Below are 22,510 nucleotides of genomic sequence, written 5' to 3'. Positions count from 1 at the left end.
TCTTGAATGACATCCATTTTGCATTCTGTGGTTCGAATGTTCTTATTTCTATTACCCGTCGTGGGCCCCCATTGCCAGAGAGAAAGGCAGCCTTATAAATATCTTAAGTTAAACTAATATTTTATTTTATTGATGTTATATTTATATCCTGCCCATTCCATACGGACTCAAGGCAGCTAACAGCATTAAATAGACAGTAAACAAAACAATATTAAAACAATCAGATAAATAACAATGGCGCTACTTCAGGCAGATCATATAATATTTTCTTCCTCACGCGCACAGATCCTGGGCAGTTAGTAATAAAAGCGCTATGGATCCAGAGGTGGTGGCAGCCCTCTCCCATTAGATGTTATATGCCATCCGAAACAGTTCAGTCCTGCAGGCCCTGCGGAACTGCAATAAATCCCGCAGGGCCCTGATGGCTTCGGGAAGGGTGTTCCAAAATATTGGGGCCACAACCGAGAAGGCTCTTGCTCTGGTGGAGTTGAGCCTAGCCTCCTTTAGCCCAATATCAGAAGATGTCACTGGTTAACCCTTAGAATCAGAGTTGGAAGGGACCTCCAGGGTCCATCCCCCTGCACAACGCTCACAAATACCTCCTCTTAAAATCACAGGATCTTGATTGCTGTCAGATGGCCATTGAGCCTCTGTTTAAAAACCTCCAAGGAAGGAGAACCCACCACCTCTCAAGGAAGCCTGTTCTACTGAGGAACCGCTCCAACAGTCAGGAAGTTCTTCATAATGTTGAGCCGGAAATTCTTCTGATGTAATTTCAACCTATTGGTTCTGGTCCTACCTTCCGGGGCCACAGAAAACAATTCCACACCATCCTCTAGATGACAGCCCTTCAAGTACTTGAAGATGGTGATCATATCACCTCTCAGCCACCTCCTCTCCAGACGAAACATGCCCTTCTCCCTCATCCTCTGGGCCCTGATCCAAATCAGATCCCTCCCTTTTCACGGTTACTTTTTTATGTTCAGGAAAGTGCTGGGGAGGGGAATCCAGTCATCAATCTCTTGTGTAACACACTTTAAGGCAACCTACAGAATTCATTCAAGTGGGCAGCCATGTTGGTCTGAAGCAGCAGAACAAAGTTTGAGTCCAGTGGGCATCTCTAAGACCAACGGGTTTAATTCTAGGCATAAGCTTTCACGTGCAGCACACTGAACTCAAACTTTGTTCTGCTGAATTCATGACTGGGGTGAGACTCGAAAAAGATGTTTTGGCTCACAGCTTACGCTCTCCACGGTTCTCCTATACCAGTCATTACTGAATAAGTGAACAGCTGCTACAAAAAAATGGCAACATCCAAAAGCACAAAAAAAACCCCTCACTTAAATAATCTAAATGCAGAAAAATAATAAGGTGCTGTAAAAAAGCCAAATTCAGTATTTATATTTTGAGGTGTTAAATGTCAGAAGAGGGGGAAATATCTGCATCTTGAATTTTTAGTTGCCTTCTTCCAGCCCACCTCCCACATTTTTGACTGATTGTTTTAATTTAGTACATTTCATTACTGACTGGCGGGATGGGCATCACGAACTTTGCTAATGGATACCTAAACATGAGACTCTGCTCCTTAACCTCCACCTGATAGCCACAACATCGCTCAGCCCCGTTACTGGTCACTTTTCTAGTATGGGAAAGAACTTGGGATGTAAAGGGAGACCAGCTGTCCCATATGCAAGCTCTGTGCAAGCTTATTTTGAGCGTGATACCAGGCCTAAAGCCTTGGAGACTTCTCCCAGCCACGAGGACAAGATGGTGTCCATAGGCTGGATTCCAGCATCAGATGATCTTGCTGCCTTTAGATCTGAGGTCATGGAAGCCTTCCACACACTTGAGACTAATATGACTGATAAAATAGCATTTATTCTATTTATATCCCTCCCTCCCCTGCGAGGCAGGCTCAGGGCGGCTCACATGAATTGTTGTGCCAATCACATTGATCGAGGCGTTGCAGTAATCCAGTCCCAAGGTGACCGTAGCGTGGATCACTGTTGCCAAGTCATCACGTTCGAGAAAGGGAAGCAACTGCTTTATCAGCCGAAGGTGATAAAAGGCTGATTTGGCAGTGGCAGCTATCTGGGCCTCCATTGTTAAGGACTAATCTACTGCAGCCTGTCAAGCATGGTGAAATTCCATTGATAATTGATTGTGTAAGGGTCCTGCCTAACTTGGTCTCTGAAGCATCATGGAGGATCCAACTTTCTTAGCTTGTTATTCTTTCCCTTCCCCCTGTCTTGCTTTATGGCTATTAATTAGAAGTAGTGAGAACTGAAACCAAGTAATCAGCACCTTCCCATACATTCCGGTAAGGGAGTGAGAGACATCTGGAGAAAGCAAGGACACAGTCTTGATAACAGTATGGGAACGTAGACATTTATGTGTGAATGCTACCCCGCAACCCCATTTCTTGGAATCCCTTTGAAGTAGGCCTTAAAAGTATTGTATCAATGTGTATTTGGCATTACTCTCAAGAACCTGTTACCAAAGTATAGGTCTATCAATAAACGTAGTCTTTGTATCAACTTCGACTCGTCATTGAACCCACATGCTTGACACTGCCTATATTGGCCCAAATGTCTGGACTGAAATCCTCAGTAGATTAAGTGGCCAAGGTGGTCGACTCTGCTTTCAACATGGCACTCTCTTCTCAAGATGACGTCTAGTATTACCGACATGAAAAAATTATAGCCTTGGAGAACAAACTGAAGGCTTCCACCATCATGGAGCTAAGAGGTATTCCTGAGAACTTGGAAACCTTCTCTGATTTAAAATACCTAGTGAAAGATTGACTTTTAAAATAAAGTTACTTTAATGAAGAGGATGTGCATGTGATAGAGACTGTTTGTCATTTAGGACCCATTCACAAACAGAAAACTTCTTTCCCTAGAGGCATTTTAATGCACCTATCTAATCTCTCAGTAAAATCCAAGCTCATGTCTAAAGTTCAAACCTGTGGACCGCTTATATTTCAGAACCATCGGGTGCAAGTCCTCCAGGATTTGTCATCTGAAACACTACAAAAGCGGAAAGCCATAAAGCCTTTCCTTTCTGTTTTAAATGATGCAAACATCAACTATTGTTGGTCTGCTTTCTTCAAATTGCAAGTTTTTTCCTCAGGATCAACTATACCAAGCACATGACTTTGACTCTGGGATCAAATTACTTTGAGACTTAAAACTGCCTATACCAAGTGAACGCTTAGGTTAAAAAGGTAAAGGTCGTCCTCTGTGCAAGCACCAGTCATTTCTGACTCTGGGGTGACGTTGCATCACAACGTTTTCACAGAAGACTTTTTACAGGGTGGTTTGCTTTCCCCAGTCATCTACACTTTCCCCTCAGCAAGCTGGGCACTCATTTTACTGACCTCGGAAGGATAGAAAGCTGAGTCAGCCTTGAGCCGGCTACCTGAACTCAGCTTCCACCGGGATCAAACTCAGGTCGTGAGCAGACAGTAGACTGCAGTACTGCAGCTTAACCACTCTGCGCCACGGAACTGCTTCTAACTCTTAGAACTCGTAGAAGAAGCTGATAACACTAATTCCTCAGATTCAAGATGGCGTCATTCTAAACCTCTCAATCCATCTTCTCATTGAATCTCCTCCCATATTTTGCTTGGGACTTTCCTTACATATAATGTTGTGATTTTTCTGTTGTAGTACTTCCCTTTAAGTACCTACCTAGTGGTTTCCTGACTCTTGTTGATTTTTCCTTTTCACCCACTAGATGGCGATGAGTACATAAGTTTGTGTATCAGTTTTCAGTTCTGTATATGTGTTTATGTGTCGGGGTGTTTACGTGTATGAATGTGAGAGTGTATACGTCTATATGTATATATGTAGGTGGGTGTATCTTCATGTGTATATCTTTATGTTTGTATGTACAGCTTATACATGTGTATGGCTTTGTTTATGCAAATGTGTGCATGTGTTGGTATGTTTGTCTTCATGTCTCTGTGTTTATGTGTGATTATTTTTATTTATATGGGAGTATGAATGGATATAAGTACAAGGATGAGTGTCTGTGTATGGATATCAGTGTGTGAATGTGTTTCTGTTTGTGTGTTTATGAATGTATTGGGGTGAGTATACAGTTGAATATTGGTATGTCTCTATAAACGAATTAATGTGTATATGTTTGCATTTGGGTGTGTATGAGTATACACATATACAACCTTGTTCAATGTGACAGTGTTACACTGCCAAGCTGAGCTTTTGGACTCATATTCATTTGCCTCATATTCTGTGGCTGAGATGAGGGGGGGGGCGGGAATGGGGGTATTTGATTTCTATTTTGGCTCCCTAACTTTGGTCTTTCAATGTAGAATTTCTATTTTTGGAGGGGATTTCTACAGCCAGTTCCTGTATTCTCATTGTTACTTGTATTCCCTTATTAGGGAAGTCAGGGTTCTAGAGTTTGGTCCTTGCCTACCTACACTTCTAACTCTTTGAATATTCAAATACAATGGCAAAAGCTTCTTTTACATTTGGTATATGACACCCAACAGGTCCCTTTGGGACTTCTATTAAATGTTCAAGCTACTAAAAGGTCATTAACATTTTTAACATATTGTCTAATGTTTAAGGAGCCCCACTTCATCAGGGGCCTGCAGGGCCCACTTGCCACTGGGCAAGCTGACACCCTGGCCAGTCCGCCACTGTCTGACTCATTCCCAGAAACAGATGAGTAACCGATGCTCATCCTTGAGCACATGATCCTTGTGACTTCTAGCCTCTGCCCCTTGAAGTTTGCAGTCCTTTCTCAAATAGAATTCCATACAAGACGCATTGCAGCGGTTTTACCTGGATGCCATCAGAACACGGAGCACTGCTTTTTCGTAACAGGGGTAGTGCTCCCAACGAGGCATCCCTTAAAGCATAATCTACTTAATCTGAATGCCAGTTACGTTGATAACTCATCATTCCATGATTGGTGGTTGCAACCAAAAAGCACAGGGCTGGAAGGGATGCAAAGAGTGATGCCAGTGCTGACTCTGGTCTTCAATCTGCCGCCGAGCATCATGTAGAGGAGTCATCAATCAATTGTTATCAATTACCAGATAAGCAGAGATCAAAGGCTGCAGGCAGCACTCTCATAGCCACTCCAAATAACAACCGATGGAGCACAGAGGCCAGAGGACTGGACTATGGCTGGAAGACCTGGGTTCAAATCTCTGCTCTTTCACGAACTATACTTGGTCACATTATTTCCACCTCTGCCAGGGTTGTTGGGAGGGTAAGAGGTGGAGCAGAAGGCACAGCCACCGCTGTAAGCTCCTTGGAGGGAGGGCATATGCTGTGGGGTGAAAAAGAAGCAAAGGCAGGATTAAAAAAAAATCAGGACTGAAATAATGATTCATCGAGGGGCATGTGCTCAGGAACACTCTTTAATTACGATTATCAAGTTCTTTTCAAGGCTCTAATGTGGCTGCAACGAAACCCTGAGTGAAAGGCAGCTGTTTCGGATAGGCCGATAGGGTTGCCAACCTCCAGGTGGGGGCTGACGATCTCCCAGGATTTACAATTGATCTTCCTTCTCTTCGAGGAATGGGTGCTTGCATGAGAAAGAGAGAACGTGAAGCACTGGAGCATAAGAAGTACTGGAGCGCTGAGGCTGAGGCTGGTGTCTCCATGGAAGGAGGCATGAGAAGTTCTTTACACAGATGAAGACAAATTTACAAGCACTTTTGACTACAAGTACCTTCTATGACAAGCACTTTCTGCCTGTCAGGTTTGGAGCTTGGACTGGCTTTCGTGAACTTGGGGATTGATTTCATCATACTTTCATGAACTTGGGGGTTGTGAACGGTTTGCTGTATTTATAAATTGTTTGTTATCGTACGCATTTTGGAATTAGCAAATATAAGGTGTTTATAAGGCATCTATAATTACTGATATAAATATTTGTTAGGTGGTATTTTGGTTCATCGCAGTATTATAATTGTTGGTTTCACTTCTGTCCACGATTCTCTTTGGTTGCTGAACCTTCAGGTGGGGCTGAAGATCTCCCAGGATTTTACAACTGATCTTCAACTGACAGAGATCAGTTCCCCTGGACAAAATGGCTGCTCTGGAAAGTAGACTGTATGGTGTTTTGCCCCAAACTCTGCCCTTCCTAGGCTCCATGCCCCAAATCGCCAGGTATTTCCCTACTAGGCAACCCTAACCATGACATGGGATAGGAAACACATTCAAGAAATGCCTTGAAGCACCTGTTGCCCAGTGTGGGCGGGTCAATCCTGCCCCCAAATCCATCCATCTCTGCCCCAGGCATCCTTTCCCCATCTAATCCTATGCGGGTGTGGGAAAGGCACTCCAGACATGCTCAGAGACATTATTTCTCTCTCTGCAACTGAGGCATGAAATTGAAAATGGCTTTCAAGGGTCAAAAAAAAGGTAGTCCCCTGTGCAAGCACCAGTCATTTCCGACTCTGGGGTGACGTCGCATCACGACGTTTTCATGGCAGACTTTTCACAGGGTGGTTTGCCATTGCCTTCCCCAGTCATCTACACTTTCCCCCCAGCAAGCTGGGTACTCATTTGACTGACCTCGGAAGGATGGAAGGCTGAGTCAACCTTGAGCTGCCTACCTGAACCCAGCTTCCGCCGGGATCAAACTCAGGTCATGAGCAGAGAGTTCGGACTGCAGTATTGCAACTTTACCACTCTGCACCACAGGGCTAGTGGTTTCAAGGGTTAAGGAAAAGGAAAAGGAAAGGTCCCCTGTGCAAGCACCAGTCATTTTCGACTCTGGGGAGACGTTGCTTTCACAACATTTTCACGGCAGACTTTTCATGGGGTGGTTTGCCACTGCCTTCCCCGGTCATTACACTTTCCCCCCAGCAAGCTGGGTGCTCATTTTACTGACCTCAGAAGGATGGGAGGCTGAGTCAACCTCAAGCCGCCTACCTGAACCCAACTACCTCTGGAATCAAACTCAGGTCGGACTCGTGAGCAGAGGGTTCTGACTGCAGTACTGCAGCTTTACCACTCTGCGCCACGGGGCTCTCTTTCAAGGGTTAAACCACAAGACAAATGTAGCCTGCCTCCAAAGACCCCCAGTGGGTTGCCTTTCTCTAACAGCTCAGCATCACCAGCATGCAAGGTAGACCTTCCTTCCCATCCTCATTCTTCACCAAAGGCTCACTGAAAGGCCTCCTTCCTCCTCCACTAACATCAGAAGGGGGGGAGAGCTAGGTGCTGAAACGTTGTGCCTGCTGTCCAGCAGGGGGCGTCACAGCTCCACTAGGTCCAGGATACCTTGGCAGGTCCCCGGTGCGGTTTCTGCACCGGGTGTCTTGTCGGGGCTACGTGACTTGGGACACATCCAGCCCTCTCTTCCTTCCCTTGGGCGTTAGCTGCTCTATATAAAGGGGAAGCTAACTCCTTCTGAACTTGCTGCAGGTCCAGACAGCAAGGTTGTTGGGTTTGTTTTGGGGGGGGGGGGGCGGGGGGAGGTTGAAATTAGAAGGTTCCCAGGAAATCCTGGGAAGAGGGAGTGATGGAGAAACAAGGTGCCCGAGGGTGGAGGTCTCTTTCCTACTTGGGATACTTCCGCCCACATAGCTGATAATAACTCTGGGACCTGGTTTTTCTCCCCAGGTTCCCACCTGCTTCTGCCATGGCAAGTCTGGGGTTCTTCCAGCTGCTGAAGAAGAAGAAAGAAGTAAGTTCTTTGCCTAAGCAGCACAGAGCTGACGCTGGACAGATCAGAGTCTGTTTAGTCTTTCCTCCGCATCCCAGAGCATCCCATTGATGCAAGCCAAGAGGAGGACGATGGAGATGCTGGAAAGGAGACTCCGCTCATCCTTCCCTGAATTCACATCTTTCTTTAGAGGAGGGATGGATCATCACTTGAAGGGATGGCTCAATCTTGCATCTCCAAGGATCCGTCAGAGAGAGAGAGACCACCCTACTAAGGAAACTTTGCCTTCCTTGTGTCTTGCAGCTTATTCCTCTGGTTTCATTTGTGAGCTTTGCTGGAGTCGCAGCAGTGTTTTCTTCGTTGTACGCCTTCACCAAAAGTGATGTGATGTAAGCAAAAAGAAAGGAAACCTCCTTGTTTTACATCTGTGTTGAATCAGTTGCTGCAGGCTCCCTTCGTTTTGTTTTGCTGAACAAGATTGGATTTAGGAAACAGTCTGGGGAGTAGAAATTGTTGGGGGATTGGATACATGGCGTTAGTATTGATTGGAGAATATCGGGCAAAAGATTAGCCTAGCATGTTCCCCAAAAGGTAAATCGAGTAAGTGTGCCTAAAATGCATACTGAATGCACAGGGGAAAAGACTCTGGCACAGAGTTTTAAATTATACTTTAGAAACATTTACTGTTTGAATGTTTTCAGTTTCTATGTTATAGTGAAAATTAAGGACTCAGCCTAGCCAAAGAGAATCCCCCTGACTTTAGTGGGAGAGCGACAAAGACCTTTCAAGTGCTCCTGCTGAAATTGGGGGTGGGAGGTGGCGGTGGATTTTTAAATACTTTGGCTAAACTGTGCTTGCAGTATTTTACTAAATCATACTGCTTTCCTGTCAACAGTATACAGCACAGCTTTCAATTTCTTTTCTATAGCCAGCAGCTTTCATTTTCTACATCCATCTTCAACGCATTTTATTTGTGCTTTGTTCCTTAACATTAAATCAATGTGCCTATCTTAATGTTAAATGATACTATTAAGAAATCCTACTGTGGTCCGTCCCACAGAGAGCAGCAGACCATTAAGTAATTTCTTTTACTTTTGTCAAACAGCGTTTCTTGGAAGGAAGAAATCGCTTCTACTGAAATTGATAAGACTTACTTCCAAATAGATATATTTACAATTAGGCTACAATGTCCAGTTTTGCAAAAATGAAAAGCAGGACTTTAATTAACAACTTTGCTCTTTAATCCGGACGTTTTATAGCTCCTGTAATAAATATAATATTTCATTTTTAGTGTAAACAAACAAGGCAATCCAGAACCATGGGAACAGGTGGATCCCAGCAAACCCCAGAAGGTAATGAAAGTACTTAACCAAGAAAGCTATTATTACAGAGTAATAAACCATAGAACAGAATAATAGAATCACAGAGTTGGAAAGGGATTGAACAAAGCAGGAGTCAAGTTTCACCTTTAAGACCAACAAAGTTTTATTCAGAATGTAAGCACGCTTCAGACAAGGGAATAAGGTACAGTGCTTTTAGCACACGAAAGCTTATGTTCTGAATAAAACTTTGTTGGTCTTAGAGGTGAAACTTGACTCCTGCTTTGTTCAACTGCTTCAGACCAACGCGGCTGCTGACTTGGATCTGCCCACTTGGATCTAAATAAATATAGAGCTGGAAAGGGCCATCCAGGCCACCTAGTCCAACCCCCTGCTCAATATATACAGGCTCATCTCTGACAAGTGTCTGACCAGCCACTGCTTAAAGACTGCCAGTGGGGGGGAGCTCACCACCTCCCTCAGGAGCCGATTAAATCCTTGGGGGTTTTTATTCATTTATACCCTGCATTTCTCCCCTGCGGGGACCAAAACAGCTTACATTGTTCTCTAGTTTATCTTCACAACAACAACATCCCTGTGAGGTAGGTTAAGCTAAGAATTTGTGACTGGATCAAGGTCACTCAGCAAGTTTCTACGGGAGAGCTGGATTTGACCCATGGACACCTGGGTCCTAGTCTGACGCTCTAAACCCTAGACCACCCTGGCTGTTGTGTGTTTTTTTCAGAGACACAAATAGTTCTGAGTATTAGCTAAGAAATAAATCACCTGGGAGAACACCTGTATATAGGAGTCAATCAGCATTAAGTTAAAATATCTCAGATTTTGGAATTATTTAACAATATCAATCCCACTTCAGTCCCAGAAATAATTCTTCAGTTTGGGGAGCAGGAACTGGTTATAGAAAGTGTTGCCAAGCCTGATTAAAATGTGTTGATAGATAACATAGTCTGGCTTCCAAAGCCTTCTACGTGTAAGCAAAGAAATCTTAAGAGCCAGCCGCAGCTCTTGAGAACCATGTAAAAGTGTTTTGGGTATAGGGTTTATGACGGCTTTTTATTCTGAGATGTTCAGATTGTTTTCACTGCAAAAATATAATCGTCTGTCTGATCACATACAAAACATGAGAGTCATTTATCTGTTCAAAAATGACCAAGGTGGCACTCCATTCTTCATAACCGCAGGTCTGCTCTGTCTCTCCAATTTATAAAGCAGTTTTAAATGTTACACCACGATCCAGCCGAAGTAAAGCACTTCTATGTGTTAATCTCTCTCCTGATAGTGAAACTTGGAAATGCTGAACTTTGGCTGGATCGTACCTAGGTCACACTGATACTATACTATGTCCAGGGCTTTTTTTGATCAGGAATGCACAGGAACGCAGTTCCAGCTGGCTGGGTGCCAGGGGGTGTGGCCTAATATACAAATGAGTTCCTACTGGGCCTTTTCTACAAAAAGTCCTATGTGAAACAATGGTGACATCAGGGGGTGGCCTAATATGCAAATGAGTTCCTGCTGGGCTTTTCCTACAAAAATAGCCCTGACTACATCTAATTAATACTGGAAGCAGGCAGGAGGTATTGCTACACGTAGCACTGTAGTAATTTATTTTTTTGTGATTGTTTATTTTTTAATATTTTGATTTTTTGTCTTTTTTGTCTCCAATTTTTTGGTAGCTGCTATCAATCAACCAGGAGTGGAAACCCATTGAAGAGCTGGAAAAAGTCCGAAAACTTATGAAGTGAGCCAGAAGCAGACATTCCAAATAACACTCTATGAATCTAGTGGAATCATTTCTGCACAAACTAGAGGATTGAAACCAGTGTGCGGAAATGCTTCTGCTACATTTTTAGAGTCTCCCTCCATTTTTTTTTTACTCTGGATGAGGACATTACTCTTTGCTTTGCAAGTTACCCTAAAGTCATCCACACAGTCCAAAAACAAAGGTCTGGTCCACGTTCTCAACAGCCACATTCGTTTTGAAACACGGAGTTTGCTGTTTGATATTCCAGCAGGAGGAAAAAGCTTTTTGTGAGTTTTCAAAGAAGTTGCATTGTTTTTGTCTGACACAATACTGTATGTCATTTATGATGCTTTCAATAAACCTGGGACGCACATTTGTACACTGAACGGAATCTTCTTACAGTTCAATATGAGCAGGAATCAAATCTTGAATGCCATCCAGAGGGCTGAGTTTCCCTGTTGAAATGGATTCAACAAGTAGCTTGACAGCTTTAGCGCTAGCATTTGTGGTTTTTTCCTTAAGGGCTTAGGTTTCTTTCTCGCTTCTCCCTCTCTTGGTGATATTTTTTTTTTCTTTTTCAGTTTTGCAAAATGCGTAGCGATCTTGTTCTCTCAATAATTTCTGAAATGTTTGAAAACAGAGCTTCCCGTGCTCTCTCTTCCGATTTGGGAATCCACCAGGGTAAGTGGCAGCCCCAGAACCTCTTCACTGCTCAAAGAAGTGAGGCACACATAACTAGCCAGTTTGGTGTAGTGGTTAAGTGCACAGACTCTTATCTGGAAGAACCAGGTTTGATTCCTCACTCCTCCACTTGCAGGTACTGGAATGGCCTTGGGTCAGCCATAGTTCTCACAGAGCTGTCCTTGAAAGGGCAGCTTCTGTGAGAGCTCTCTCAGCCCCACCTGCCTCCCAGGGTGTCTGTTGTGGGGGAGGAAGGTAAAGGAGATTATAAATCACTCTGAGATTCAGGGTGGAGGGTGGGGTATAAATCCAATATCATCTTCTTCTTCTTCTACATCGTATGGGGGCTGTAGGATTGGAGCTTCATTTTTTTCTTTAATACTAAAAGCAGCCAAATACAAGCTCAGTTAGAATCGAGGTGCAATGCAAAGCCCATATGGGAAAGGGCGGAATATAAATCGACCAAATAAAACAAACAAATAAATAAATAAAAGGAAGGGAAGGCATTAACCATTTCCCTTTCCCCCTGTGCCATTTCCCTGGCAATGATTACCTCACTGACCGATTAGCCGCAGATACAACCCAGGTATCAGTCTTTTCCCCTACTGAATATAGCTAATGACAGCTTAGTGGGGGGATCAGGAATGTAGAGAAAGACTGTCTCTCTCAGGATTGACTGATAATTTATACTCCACCTTTCTTACAAAGAAGGAAGTATGAGCCTGTGTGGCAACTGCATTTGGCATACCAGCACCTGCCTGTCCTTCCGACTTCTTCACGAGCGCATTCCGCTGCTGTGTGATCAAAGGCTTTCTCAGAAGCCGCTCCAGCCTGGTTGGACGTTCTCCCAGATGGACTAAGGAAGATTTCAGCACTCTTGTATATTTGTGTGTGCTGTAAGTCTGAACACTTACCGGGGCTTTTGGGGCCCCAACAAGCATTGTTACGATTTGTGAGGAATTGGGGGGCAGGGGAGCCTGTAAAAGCTCTGCGGGATGCCTTAATGGTTTGATGTTCCTGTGTTCTGTGGTTTGAATATTCTTGTTTCTGTTACCTGCCTGAGAGAAAGGCAGCCTTATACTTCTTTTAAGAAAGACAAATATCAGGAGATGTCACAGAGAGAGGGGTTAACCCTTCTCCCTCATCCTAATGATGGCCCTGATCCAGAGCCAGTTTGGTGTAGTGGTTAAGTGTGCAGACTCTTATCTGGGAGAACCGGGTTTGATTCCCCACTCCTCCACTTGCAGCTGCTGGAATGGCCTTGAGTTAGCCATAGCTCTCACAGGAGTTGTCCTGGAAAGGGCAGCTGCTGTGAGAGCCTTCTCAGCCCCACCCACCTCACAGGGTGTCTGTTGTGTGGGGAGAAGATATAGGAGATTGTAAGCCGCTCTAAGTCTCTGATTCAGAGAGAAAGGCGGGGTATAAATCTGCAGTCTTCTTCTTCTTCCAATTCAGGTGCCACCCTTCCCATCATTACTTTTTAATGTTTAAGAAAGTGATAGCGAATCCAGTTATTGATCTTCCATGTAACTTGTTGTTTAGGCTGTAAGTTAACCGACTGAATTCATTCAGGTGGGCAGCCGTGTTGGTCTGAAGCAACAGAAAACACGGTTTGAGTCCAGTGGCACCAAGACCAGCAAAGCTTATACACAGAATTAAACTTTGTTGGTTTTGAAGGTGCCACTGGACTCAAACTTGGTTCTATTCAATTCATGACTGAGGTGAGACTTGAAAAAGACACATTGCTGCTCACAGCTCATGCTCTCCACAGTTTTCCTATACCAGCCATTCCTGCATAAGCAAACTGCTGCCATCAAAAAGAGCAGCACCCAGAAGCACCAAAAAAAAACCCCACTTAAATAATCTAGTGGTACAAAAAATTAGCAAGGAACTTTAGAAACCAAATTCAGAACTTATATTTTGAGGTGTTAAATATCAAGATTTGGGGAAATATCAGCATCTTGAAGTTTTTGTTGTCTCCCTCCACCCCACCTCACATTTTTGATTGATTCTTCTGTGGAACACTTTCATGTGAGTTTTTAAAAAGATAAAGGTAGTCCCCTGTGCAAGCACCAGTCGTTTCCGACTCTGGGGTGACATTGCTTTCACAACGTTTTCACAGCAGATTTTTTACAGGGTGGTTTGCCATTGCCTCCCCCAGTCATCTACACTTTCCCCCCAGCAAGCTGGATACTCATTTTACCAACCTCAAAAGGTTGGAAGGCTGAGTCAACCTCGAGCCGGCTCCCTGAAAACCCAGCTTCTGCCAGGATCGAACTCAGATCGTGAGCAGAGCTTAGGACTGCAGTACTGCATCTTTACCGCTCTGCACCACGGGGCTCCTTCATGTGAGTTAACAGGAAAGCAAAACCATGGCATATGTGCCACCTTATCAGAGGTGCTTGCACCAGAAAGATAACCTCTACGACCTCCCCAAAAATGTCAGCAGCTGCATTAGGTCACGCGTTGTTTATGCACAACAGCAGCTAAGCTGGCACACAGGAAAGCCAGAAAGCAAGGCATCCTGACTTCAATGACTATTTTTTTTCTTCTTAAAACATATTTTATGTGTGAAAGAGGATGATGACTAATGTCATATTTCCTTTTTATCCCATGTGACGGAAGTAGCATTAGAACGTCTGAGGACAAGAAATGACTCAGCAAAATGCAGGCATGCTGTAGATGGAGATGACTTCAGTTATCCTAATTCCAGAAAACACTCTCTTGTGTCACCTCCCTGTTAAACAATCCCCACTTGCCACTGCATATGTCTTTCATTTCCTGCCCATCTATTTTTTTTCTGCTTTCTCCTCCTCTGTTCACTTTTCTTTTCTCTTAAAGAGATTAATATTTATTTATTTAGGATATTTCTCGGCTGGCTCTTCAGAGTCTTGCTCAAGGCTGTTTACAATCAAAATGAGGTGTGTGTGTGTGTGTGTGTGTGTGTGTGTGAGAGAGAGAGTTTAAAGTGCCAACAAGTCACAAACAACTGATGGCAACTTCAACAAGGGGCTTTCAAGGGAAGTGAGAGGAGGAGAAGGAGGCGGTTGGATGCATACCTTGCTTTTTACAGGGTGGATTGCCATTGCCTTCCCTGGTCATTTACACTTCCCCCACCCCCCAGCAAGCTGGGTACTCATTTTACTGACCTCATTTTACTGACCTCTCTGAGCTCTACTTACCTAGGGTGTGGGTCAGGGAAGGGAAAGGAAATTGTAAGATGCTCTGAGACTCTGAGTAAAGACTCAGAGTAAATAGCTCTGAAAGAAATTGTGTCTGACTCAAGGTCACACCAGCAGGTTTGTGTGGGGAAATGGGGAATCAAACCTGCTGGTGTGATTAGAGTCCATGCTCCAAACCACTACACCAGGGGTGTCAAACATGCGACCCGGAGGCTGAATCAGGCTCCTATCAGGCCTTCGAGCAACTGGTTCTTGTCTGGTTCCTACTCCCTCTCCTACTTCCTACTCCCTCTTGCTTTCTTCTGTATCTCAACTTGCTTTGCAAGGCTTGCTCAATCGCACAGGAGCTACAGAGCAAAACCTCAATTTTCTCTATTGGTTGAGGCTCCTCCCCCTCCTGGTCCCCTTGCGAGGGAGGGAAACAAACAGCGCTTCCTTTGCCCAGTTCCCTTGATCCCATGGGAGAAATACAAAGAAAGCACCTTTAAGACAAACAAGTGCTAATGTTTTAAGTATTTATATTTTAAGGGTTTTTTTTTTAAGTTTTTAGTCATGTTTGTCTGTGTCCTTTAAAAAGTTTATACCTCTGCTACCTAATCTTAAATAGGTACACACAAGGCCTGGCCCAACATGGTCCGGCCGGCCCAACAAGGTCTCATTTATGTCAGATCTGGCCCTCATAATGATTGAGTTCGACACCCCGTGCACTACACCAAACTGGCTTGTCATGCAAAATCTGCTCTCACAATGAATACATATGTGAAGTTTTGTAAGATTCCCATCCCCCTTATCTATCTTGGCATGTAATAGATTCCCTGCCTAATCTCAGATAATGTATGTCACTGCCATTTGGGCATATCTTTAGTTCCAGCACATCATTAAGTATGTTGGCAAAGAATACCTCTGCATGAGCTACACATTGCCTACTAAACTGGAGCATCCTCTTCTGTGGACTGTCCAATAGTAAGTTAGAACTAGCCATCAGTGCTCACTTAAGCACCTTCCAGCTTTCAGTGTCTATTAAAAAACCAACAGCTATGCAACAAACTGAAAGAGCCCCGTGGCACAGAGTGGTACAGCTGCAGTACTGCAGTCAGAGCCCTCTGCTCACGACCTGAGTTCAATCCCAGCAGAAGCTGGTTCAGGTAGCCAGCTCAAGGTGGACTCAGCCTTCCATCCTTCCGAGGTCGGTAAAATGAGTACCCAGCTTGCTGGCGGGAAAGTGTAGATGACTGGGGAAGGCAATGGCAAACCACCCTGTAAAAAGTCTCTGGGCACTCTTTATGGCAGAATTGAGATTTGAACCTGGGTTCCGCAGATCCTTGTCCAACACTCTAACTTTTGGCTGCATGACTTGGCATTATCCAATGTTCTCAGCTGACCTTTCAGTAAAAAAAAAATCAATTGTTTTTCTTTGTTCTGAAAAAAATCACCGAAGCAGGAGTTTCTGATAGGATGAAGTGCTGTTAAAATGTGCAGCCTGATACCTGAGCAATCAGATTCATAGCAGGGTCTCAGACACATTTTAAGTTCTTTTCACTCACAGCATGGACACCTTGGTTGTCCCAAATGCTGGAAAATATTTTGTATCACATTTAAAATTTACCATAGCAAATCCTATGCACACAGAAAACTAATTTCTATTTTGCAGTGAGGATCCAGTTCTCTTGATGTGTAAGAGAGCCAGTTTGGTTTAGCAGTTAAGTGCGTGGACTCTAATCTGGGAGAACCAGGTTTGAATCCCCACTCTTCCACATAAAGCAAGCTGGAGTGACCTTGGGTCAGTCATAAATCTCTCCTAGGGTGGAATTCTAGCAGGAGCTCCTTTGCATATTAGGCCACACACCCCTGATGTAGCCAATCCTCTGTGAGGAAAAACCCCTTATAGAATGTCGTAGTCACCAAACTTGGTTGCCAGAGCACCTGGAGAAGTAGCTCACACACGTCTGGCCAGAGAGTGTGAGTAAACCTATCCAGGGGCGAAAGGGACTTATGCAGTACTAGCAGCCATAACGCTACGAAGGCACTCGAGACCGGTACAAGAGTGCCCACCAGGAGAACAGATGGCTTCCCATCATTCTGTATGACGTCCATCTCGGCCGTGAAGCAGAAGAGGTTGCGCCGCCAGAAGCTATCCAGACGAACGGTTTTGAAGCATTGACCATGGAATCCACTGTGGAGGGCTAACACCACACGCAGCTATCTTCCTACCATGTCAGACTCCATTCCAGCGAAGCGAACGGCTCACGTACTCGCCAGATGTCACCTGTAACTGCAGCAATCGACCCATCCCAGTGAAACCTTGGACAAAACACTGGTGACAATAGAAGATTGAAGAAGAGGAAGAACATCTTCACCCGGAGCCAAATGTCTTTTTACCGACTGGGTGTTACCATAGATAACAATTTGGCCATCTATTGTCATCACCTCAGCCTAGTTCAAACCACTCTCAAGGCGGGAAATTGTGAGGAAAAACCCCTTATAGAATGTCATAGTCACCAAACTTGGTTGCCAGAGCACCTTGAGAAGTAGCTCACACACGTCTGGCCAGAGAGTGTAAGTAAACTGTCAAGTCTGCTTTAACTCTGGTCAAGCCTGCACTCAATCTTTGGTTCAGGAGAGAAGCATCCTGGGTAAAGCCATACTGTATGCCAATGCTGCTAGCTTGAACTTTCCTCACCCCCCTCCTTTCCTTTGTTATGTAGTTGTGCTTTGAAATGGGAATATGTGAAAGAGATTATCGGGCCTTCTCAGGCTGGGCATCGGGGGAGGTTGGAGCCGAGGAGACGCTCAAGGCCAAAGCAGGTCTGAGAACGAAATTGTAACATCAATGTGTGAATGTGCCCTGCATAGTACCCCTCCCTCAAGAATCCCTTTGAAGTGTACCTTATATGATTGCATTCTACTGTATGATCTTTAGTCTTTCAATCTCCTTATAGTCGAGAACCATGATATCAATAAACTAGCTACTTTGTTATCAACAAGGACTCCTTACTGAATCTGCCGACTTGACAAACCTATCCAGGGGCGAAAGGAACTTATGCAGTACTAGCAGCCATAACGCTACGAAGGCACTCGAGACCGGTACAAGAGTGCCCACCAGGAGAACAGATGGCTTCCCGTCATTCTGTATGACGTCCATCTCAGCTGTGGAGCAGAAGAGGTTGTGCCACCAGGAGCTATCCAGGCGAACAGTTTTGAAGCATTGACCATGGAATCCACTGTGGAGGGCTAACACCACACGCAACTATCTTCCTACCATGTCAGACTCCATTCCAGCAAAGCGAACAGCTCACGTACTCGCCAGATGTCACCTGTAATTGCAGCAATCGACCCACCCCCGGCGTGGACAACTGTCCAACTGCCACTGTCTTTGTCCAGTGAAACCTTGGACAAAACACTGGTGACAATAGAAGATTGAAGAAGAGGAAGAACATCTTCACCCGGAGCCAAGTGTCTTTTTACCGACTGGGTGTTACCTTAGATAACATTTTGGCCATCTATTGTCATCACCTCGGCCTAGTTCAAACCACTCCCATGAACCTCCACCCCAGTGATTTCCCCCATTCTTCTCTGTACTGTCACCTTGGAGCATCCCCACCCTGGTCCATTTCAACCTTAAAGTTCACTCAGGTAACCAGGACCCAAGCCTGTTCCTTGGTCAGTTATGGGCACCCAATTAGGTGCCACCAATTAACTTGCTATTGGCTATCGCAGTAGTCCAGCCCTTATGGTCACTGCGAAGCCTCCCCTTTTTGTGAGGTCATGCATCAGCTAATCACCTTCCTCCTCCCTCGTACCTCCCATCCCCTAAGGGCTCAAGATAGTCCTTATAACCTGTGGACTAGCTACCAACAGGTGTGCTTCTAGCAGTATCCCAATTCTGCTGTCTAGATCCATCCCCGATTCTAAGGCCAAGTTTCGGGTCCCCTCTCCCACTTCCTCGCTCGTCGCCATTGGAGCCTTCTTTGAAGACTACGATCGGTAAATATCACCCTGTTCGTCTACCCATGTGTTTCTCTATATCTCTATCTAATTTTCTTATGACTGTATGTATAATTTGATGAGTATTTTGATCTTGTGTGTGTGATCTAAATTTTTCTGGAATAAATTTTAATTGTTTTTACTTAATTAGTGTCCCTGGTATATTTGAGCAATAGTTTCTGGACGTGGAGCCTGTATATATAGACTCTTGTTCCTTTTAAAGTCGTGCCCACCTGTCAATTCCCCCAACCTCGGTTTTGAGGGCATTTTGGCTTACACCTCCAAGAGCTTACAAAAAAAGTGCCTTGTAAGCTCTTGAAGGATTGGCTGCATCAGGAGGGTGTGGGCTAATATGCAAAGGAGCTCCTGCTAGAATTCCACCCCTCTCAGAGTTGTTCTCTCAAGAGCAGTTCTCTCAAGAGCTCTCTCAGCCCCACCTACCTCACAGGGTGTCTGTTGTGGGGAGACGATGGGAAGGCGACTGTAAGCAGCCTTCAGTCAAGCCAATCAATTTCTCTTCTTTCTGGTATCATCTTTCCCCCTCAACTCTGAAAGGCCAGGGAGATAGGCATGGTGACTCCCTCAGATTAGGCACAATCTGATATCTTTCCCAAGTGCTAAAAGATTTTTTTCTCATAGACCTGAAGGTGGTATAACGAAAGCTACCTTTACTCCGGGTGAGCACATACATTTATGTCTACCCCACCCCACAGTCTATCAGCCTCTCTGTTCAAATACGTTTTATGTGTACAGGAGAACAATCTGCCTCATAAAGGCACCACAACTGTTGCGAGCCTCCACAGCTTCACTGTACCCAGTAACAGTTTATACCGAACACGCTCCCCACCCCCCACCTCTGGCAGCTAACCCTTGTGACATAGACAAGGATAAAGCACAGATGGCATGTTCCAGAACAATTACTGTCATGCGAAATACACATTAATCTAAACCAGGGGTGGCCATACTAATGCTTGGGAGCCACATGTGGCTCTTTCACACATATTGTGTGGCTCTTGAAGCCCCCACCACCCCGCTGGCCGGCTTGGAGAAGGCATTTGTCTCTTATCCAAATCCAAATCACTTATCCAAACCAAGTCAGCCAGTAGCTTGAAGAATGCAGTAAAAGTTAAAGTTGCTTTCTTTTCACCTCTCCCTCCCCTCCATTTATTTTCCTTCCTTCCAGGGGTCATTTCATAGAAAAAGAGGTGCTGAAGCTCATTAGCACAACTCATTTGCATATGCCTCACACCCCTGACACCATTGGAAGGTGTACTAAATTATATCAGCTCAGCACCTACCTTAAAATGCTTCTTGAATTACAATTGTCATAACAAAACCTTACTTCCATCATACTTTTTAAATTACTTTCTCCTATGTGGCCACAGTGGCATTAGGAAGATTTTCATCTGTCTGTTTTATGTGTTTTGGTTACTTTCCCATTTTTTTGTGAGGAAAATATTAAAAAGTTTGTCAAATCTTAGAGTTCAGCAAAATTCTCAGAAGGGGTTTCAACAATGGAGCCCAGAAGCAAATATTGGGAGGGGGGGTAAAAAAGAAAGAGCACAATAAAAGTAAGAGGTTCCAGAGTGCCACTGTTGTGAGCTCCCACCCAAAATGAGGCCTGCTTCCCTGCCTGCCTGCCTCCTTCCTTCCTTCCAGCTCTCAAACATCTGATGTTCATGTCTTGTAGCTCTCAAACATCTGACGTTTATTTTATGTGGCTCTTACGTTAAGTAAGTTTGGCCACCCCTGATCTAAACCTCCATTTTGTGCTGTCTTATTCACGTCACCTCCACCCTCCAACCCTGGAACAAGGTGTCATTTGGATGCCACCTCTGACAACAGAAGTGGGACCAGTTCTTATTGTTTCAATAAGCAGAATGGTTCTTTAGTTTCCTGTGGTAAGGTTAAGGGACAGGTGTTCCAGCCACCCACTCCATAAGGCAGCTGCAATACAGCAAGACTTTTTAATTTCCTCCTTCACACGCTGAAGACAGCTGGGCTGCCTTTCACTTGTCACGCCATTAGTCTAATGACTCATAAAAGTTTTGTTTGCCTACGTGCTACAGGGAAGAAAGGAAGCAAGTTTTATTACAGAGCATGTATTTTGTATGCTGTGTGATTTCTTCTCTTTTTTAAGCTCCAAAGAGATAAGGACAGTAAGGGGGGTAGCATTCTAATTGCCCACGTAATGGGGCACCTGTCCAGGGCCCACGCATGGGAGTCGGTGAAGTAGGCCTGGGGTGCCAGCTCACCACAGGGGCGGGGGGGCGCCCCATCCCTGCTCGCGCCAACCCAAGCGTGCGGCTCAGCCTGTCCTTTGCCCAGCCCTCTTCCACTTTGCCAGAGAGCGGGAGAGACGTGGTGGTGGAGAGCTCAGTCGGCAGCCTGCCTTCATCGGGCAGTGGGGACTTGGAGGACCAAGCCAGGCCCGTGCCCCAGCACAGCACACTTCGGCCTGCTCACAGCCCGGGGGGAGAGGGGAGGGGGCCGCCAAGCCACCCAGTCCAGGCACACCTGACCGGCGGTGGGGGTGGCGGGTGCAGCTGTCTGGCCAAGGGGCTGAGTGTTTCCACGGTGCATGTGACCCCATGACGTCACTTCCAGTGACATCATCAGGCTGCATGCGCTTTGTGCATACTAGAAGACCCTGGGAGGGGGAGGGATGCAGAGTACAGTCTGGGGCTCCAGTATCCCTACTGCCGGGCCTGCAGCTGTCTCAGCTAAATACTGCTGTCCTGCCAAGGGCCTGGCAACCACTGGAGGGCCTACACGAGAGGCTGATACAGGCGGGCAGCCCCACCCTAACCACAGTGAGCATAAGAAGCATTTGAATGATGATGACCGCCTATTCTTCTGTTCCATCTTCTCTGCCCTAAAAATCAACCCAACCCATAGAAATGTAACAGGTGGGGATTTTCCTGGCAAGGAGAGAAAGCAGCAGGGAAAGCTTCAGCTACTGGAATGTGTGTCAGCCTGCAGTTGCAGATGCAGAAGTAAGACCAGTTAAAAAAGGAAGTGATCCTGCCCATTTTCAGAGAGTTGGCTGTGTTTAGTCCATTGCACCAACATAAGACGTCTTAAGATGCCACTGGACTTCTGTTTTATTTTACCAACAATTTTTTTTATTTAATTTTTAAAATTTTATATAATGTACAAATAACAATACTTTTAACAACTCAACATAGTAGTACATTAGCTAGTCCTGGGACAATATAACAATATTATACAATACTACAAACATTTTACATCTTACAGAATTGAGTAAAACACACAATCCATATATTTGTTTGGTGGGGGTGGTAGAAAAAGCCCAGCATGAACTCATTTGCGTATTAGGTCACACACCCTGATGTCACCATTGTTTCACACAGGGCCCAGCAGGAACTCATTTGCACATTAGGCCACACCCCCTTGATGCCAAGCCGGCCAGAACTGTGTTAAAACATAAGAGAAGCCATGTTGGATCAGGCCAATGGCCCATCCAGTCCAACACTCTGTGTCACACAGTGGCCATATATATATATATATATATATATATATATATATATATATATATATATATATATATATATATATATATATATACACATACACACACACACTGTGGCTAATAGCCACTGATGGACCTCTGCTCCATATTTTTATCTAACCCCCTCTTGAAGCTGGCTATGCTTGTAGCCGCCACCACCTCCTATGGCAGTGAATTCCTCATGTTAATCACCCTTTGAGTGAAGAAGTACTTCTTTCTATCCGTTTTAACCTGACTGCTCAGCAATTTCATTGAATGCCCACGAGTTTTTGTATTATGAGAAAGGGAGAAAAGTACTTCTTTCTCTACTTTCTCCATCCCATGCATTATCTTGTAAACCTCTATCATGTCACCCCGCAATCGAAGTTTCTCCAAGCTAAAGAGCCCCAAGCGT

At 44.9% G+C, this 22,510-nt stretch overlaps 1 protein-coding gene across 1 annotated transcript; it reads left to right on the top strand.

Annotated features, from left to right (window-relative positions):
• The first annotated feature begins 7,296 nt into the window (after positions 1–7,296).
• Positions 7,297–11,123, top strand: LOC132587633 (normal mucosa of esophagus-specific gene 1 protein-like). The gene is made up of 5 exons (XM_060259947.1): positions 7,297–7,429; positions 7,614–7,677; positions 7,960–8,045; positions 8,948–9,008; positions 10,670–11,123. The coding sequence occupies exons 2-5, from the start codon at positions 7,633–7,635 to the stop codon at positions 10,736–10,738; spliced, it is 261 nt and encodes an 86-aa protein (XP_060115930.1). The 5' UTR covers positions 7,297–7,429; positions 7,614–7,632; the 3' UTR covers positions 10,739–11,123.
• The last annotated feature ends 11,387 nt before the right edge of the window (positions 11,124–22,510 follow it).

The sequence above is a fragment of the Heteronotia binoei genome, chromosome 19 (assembly GCF_032191835.1).
Source record: "Heteronotia binoei isolate CCM8104 ecotype False Entrance Well chromosome 19, APGP_CSIRO_Hbin_v1, whole genome shotgun sequence".
NCBI classification, from domain to species: Eukaryota; Metazoa; Chordata; class Lepidosauria; order Squamata; family Gekkonidae; genus Heteronotia; species Heteronotia binoei.
The sequence above is the reverse complement of the archived record's forward strand: the minus strand, read 5'-3'. Positions and strand labels throughout refer to the sequence as shown.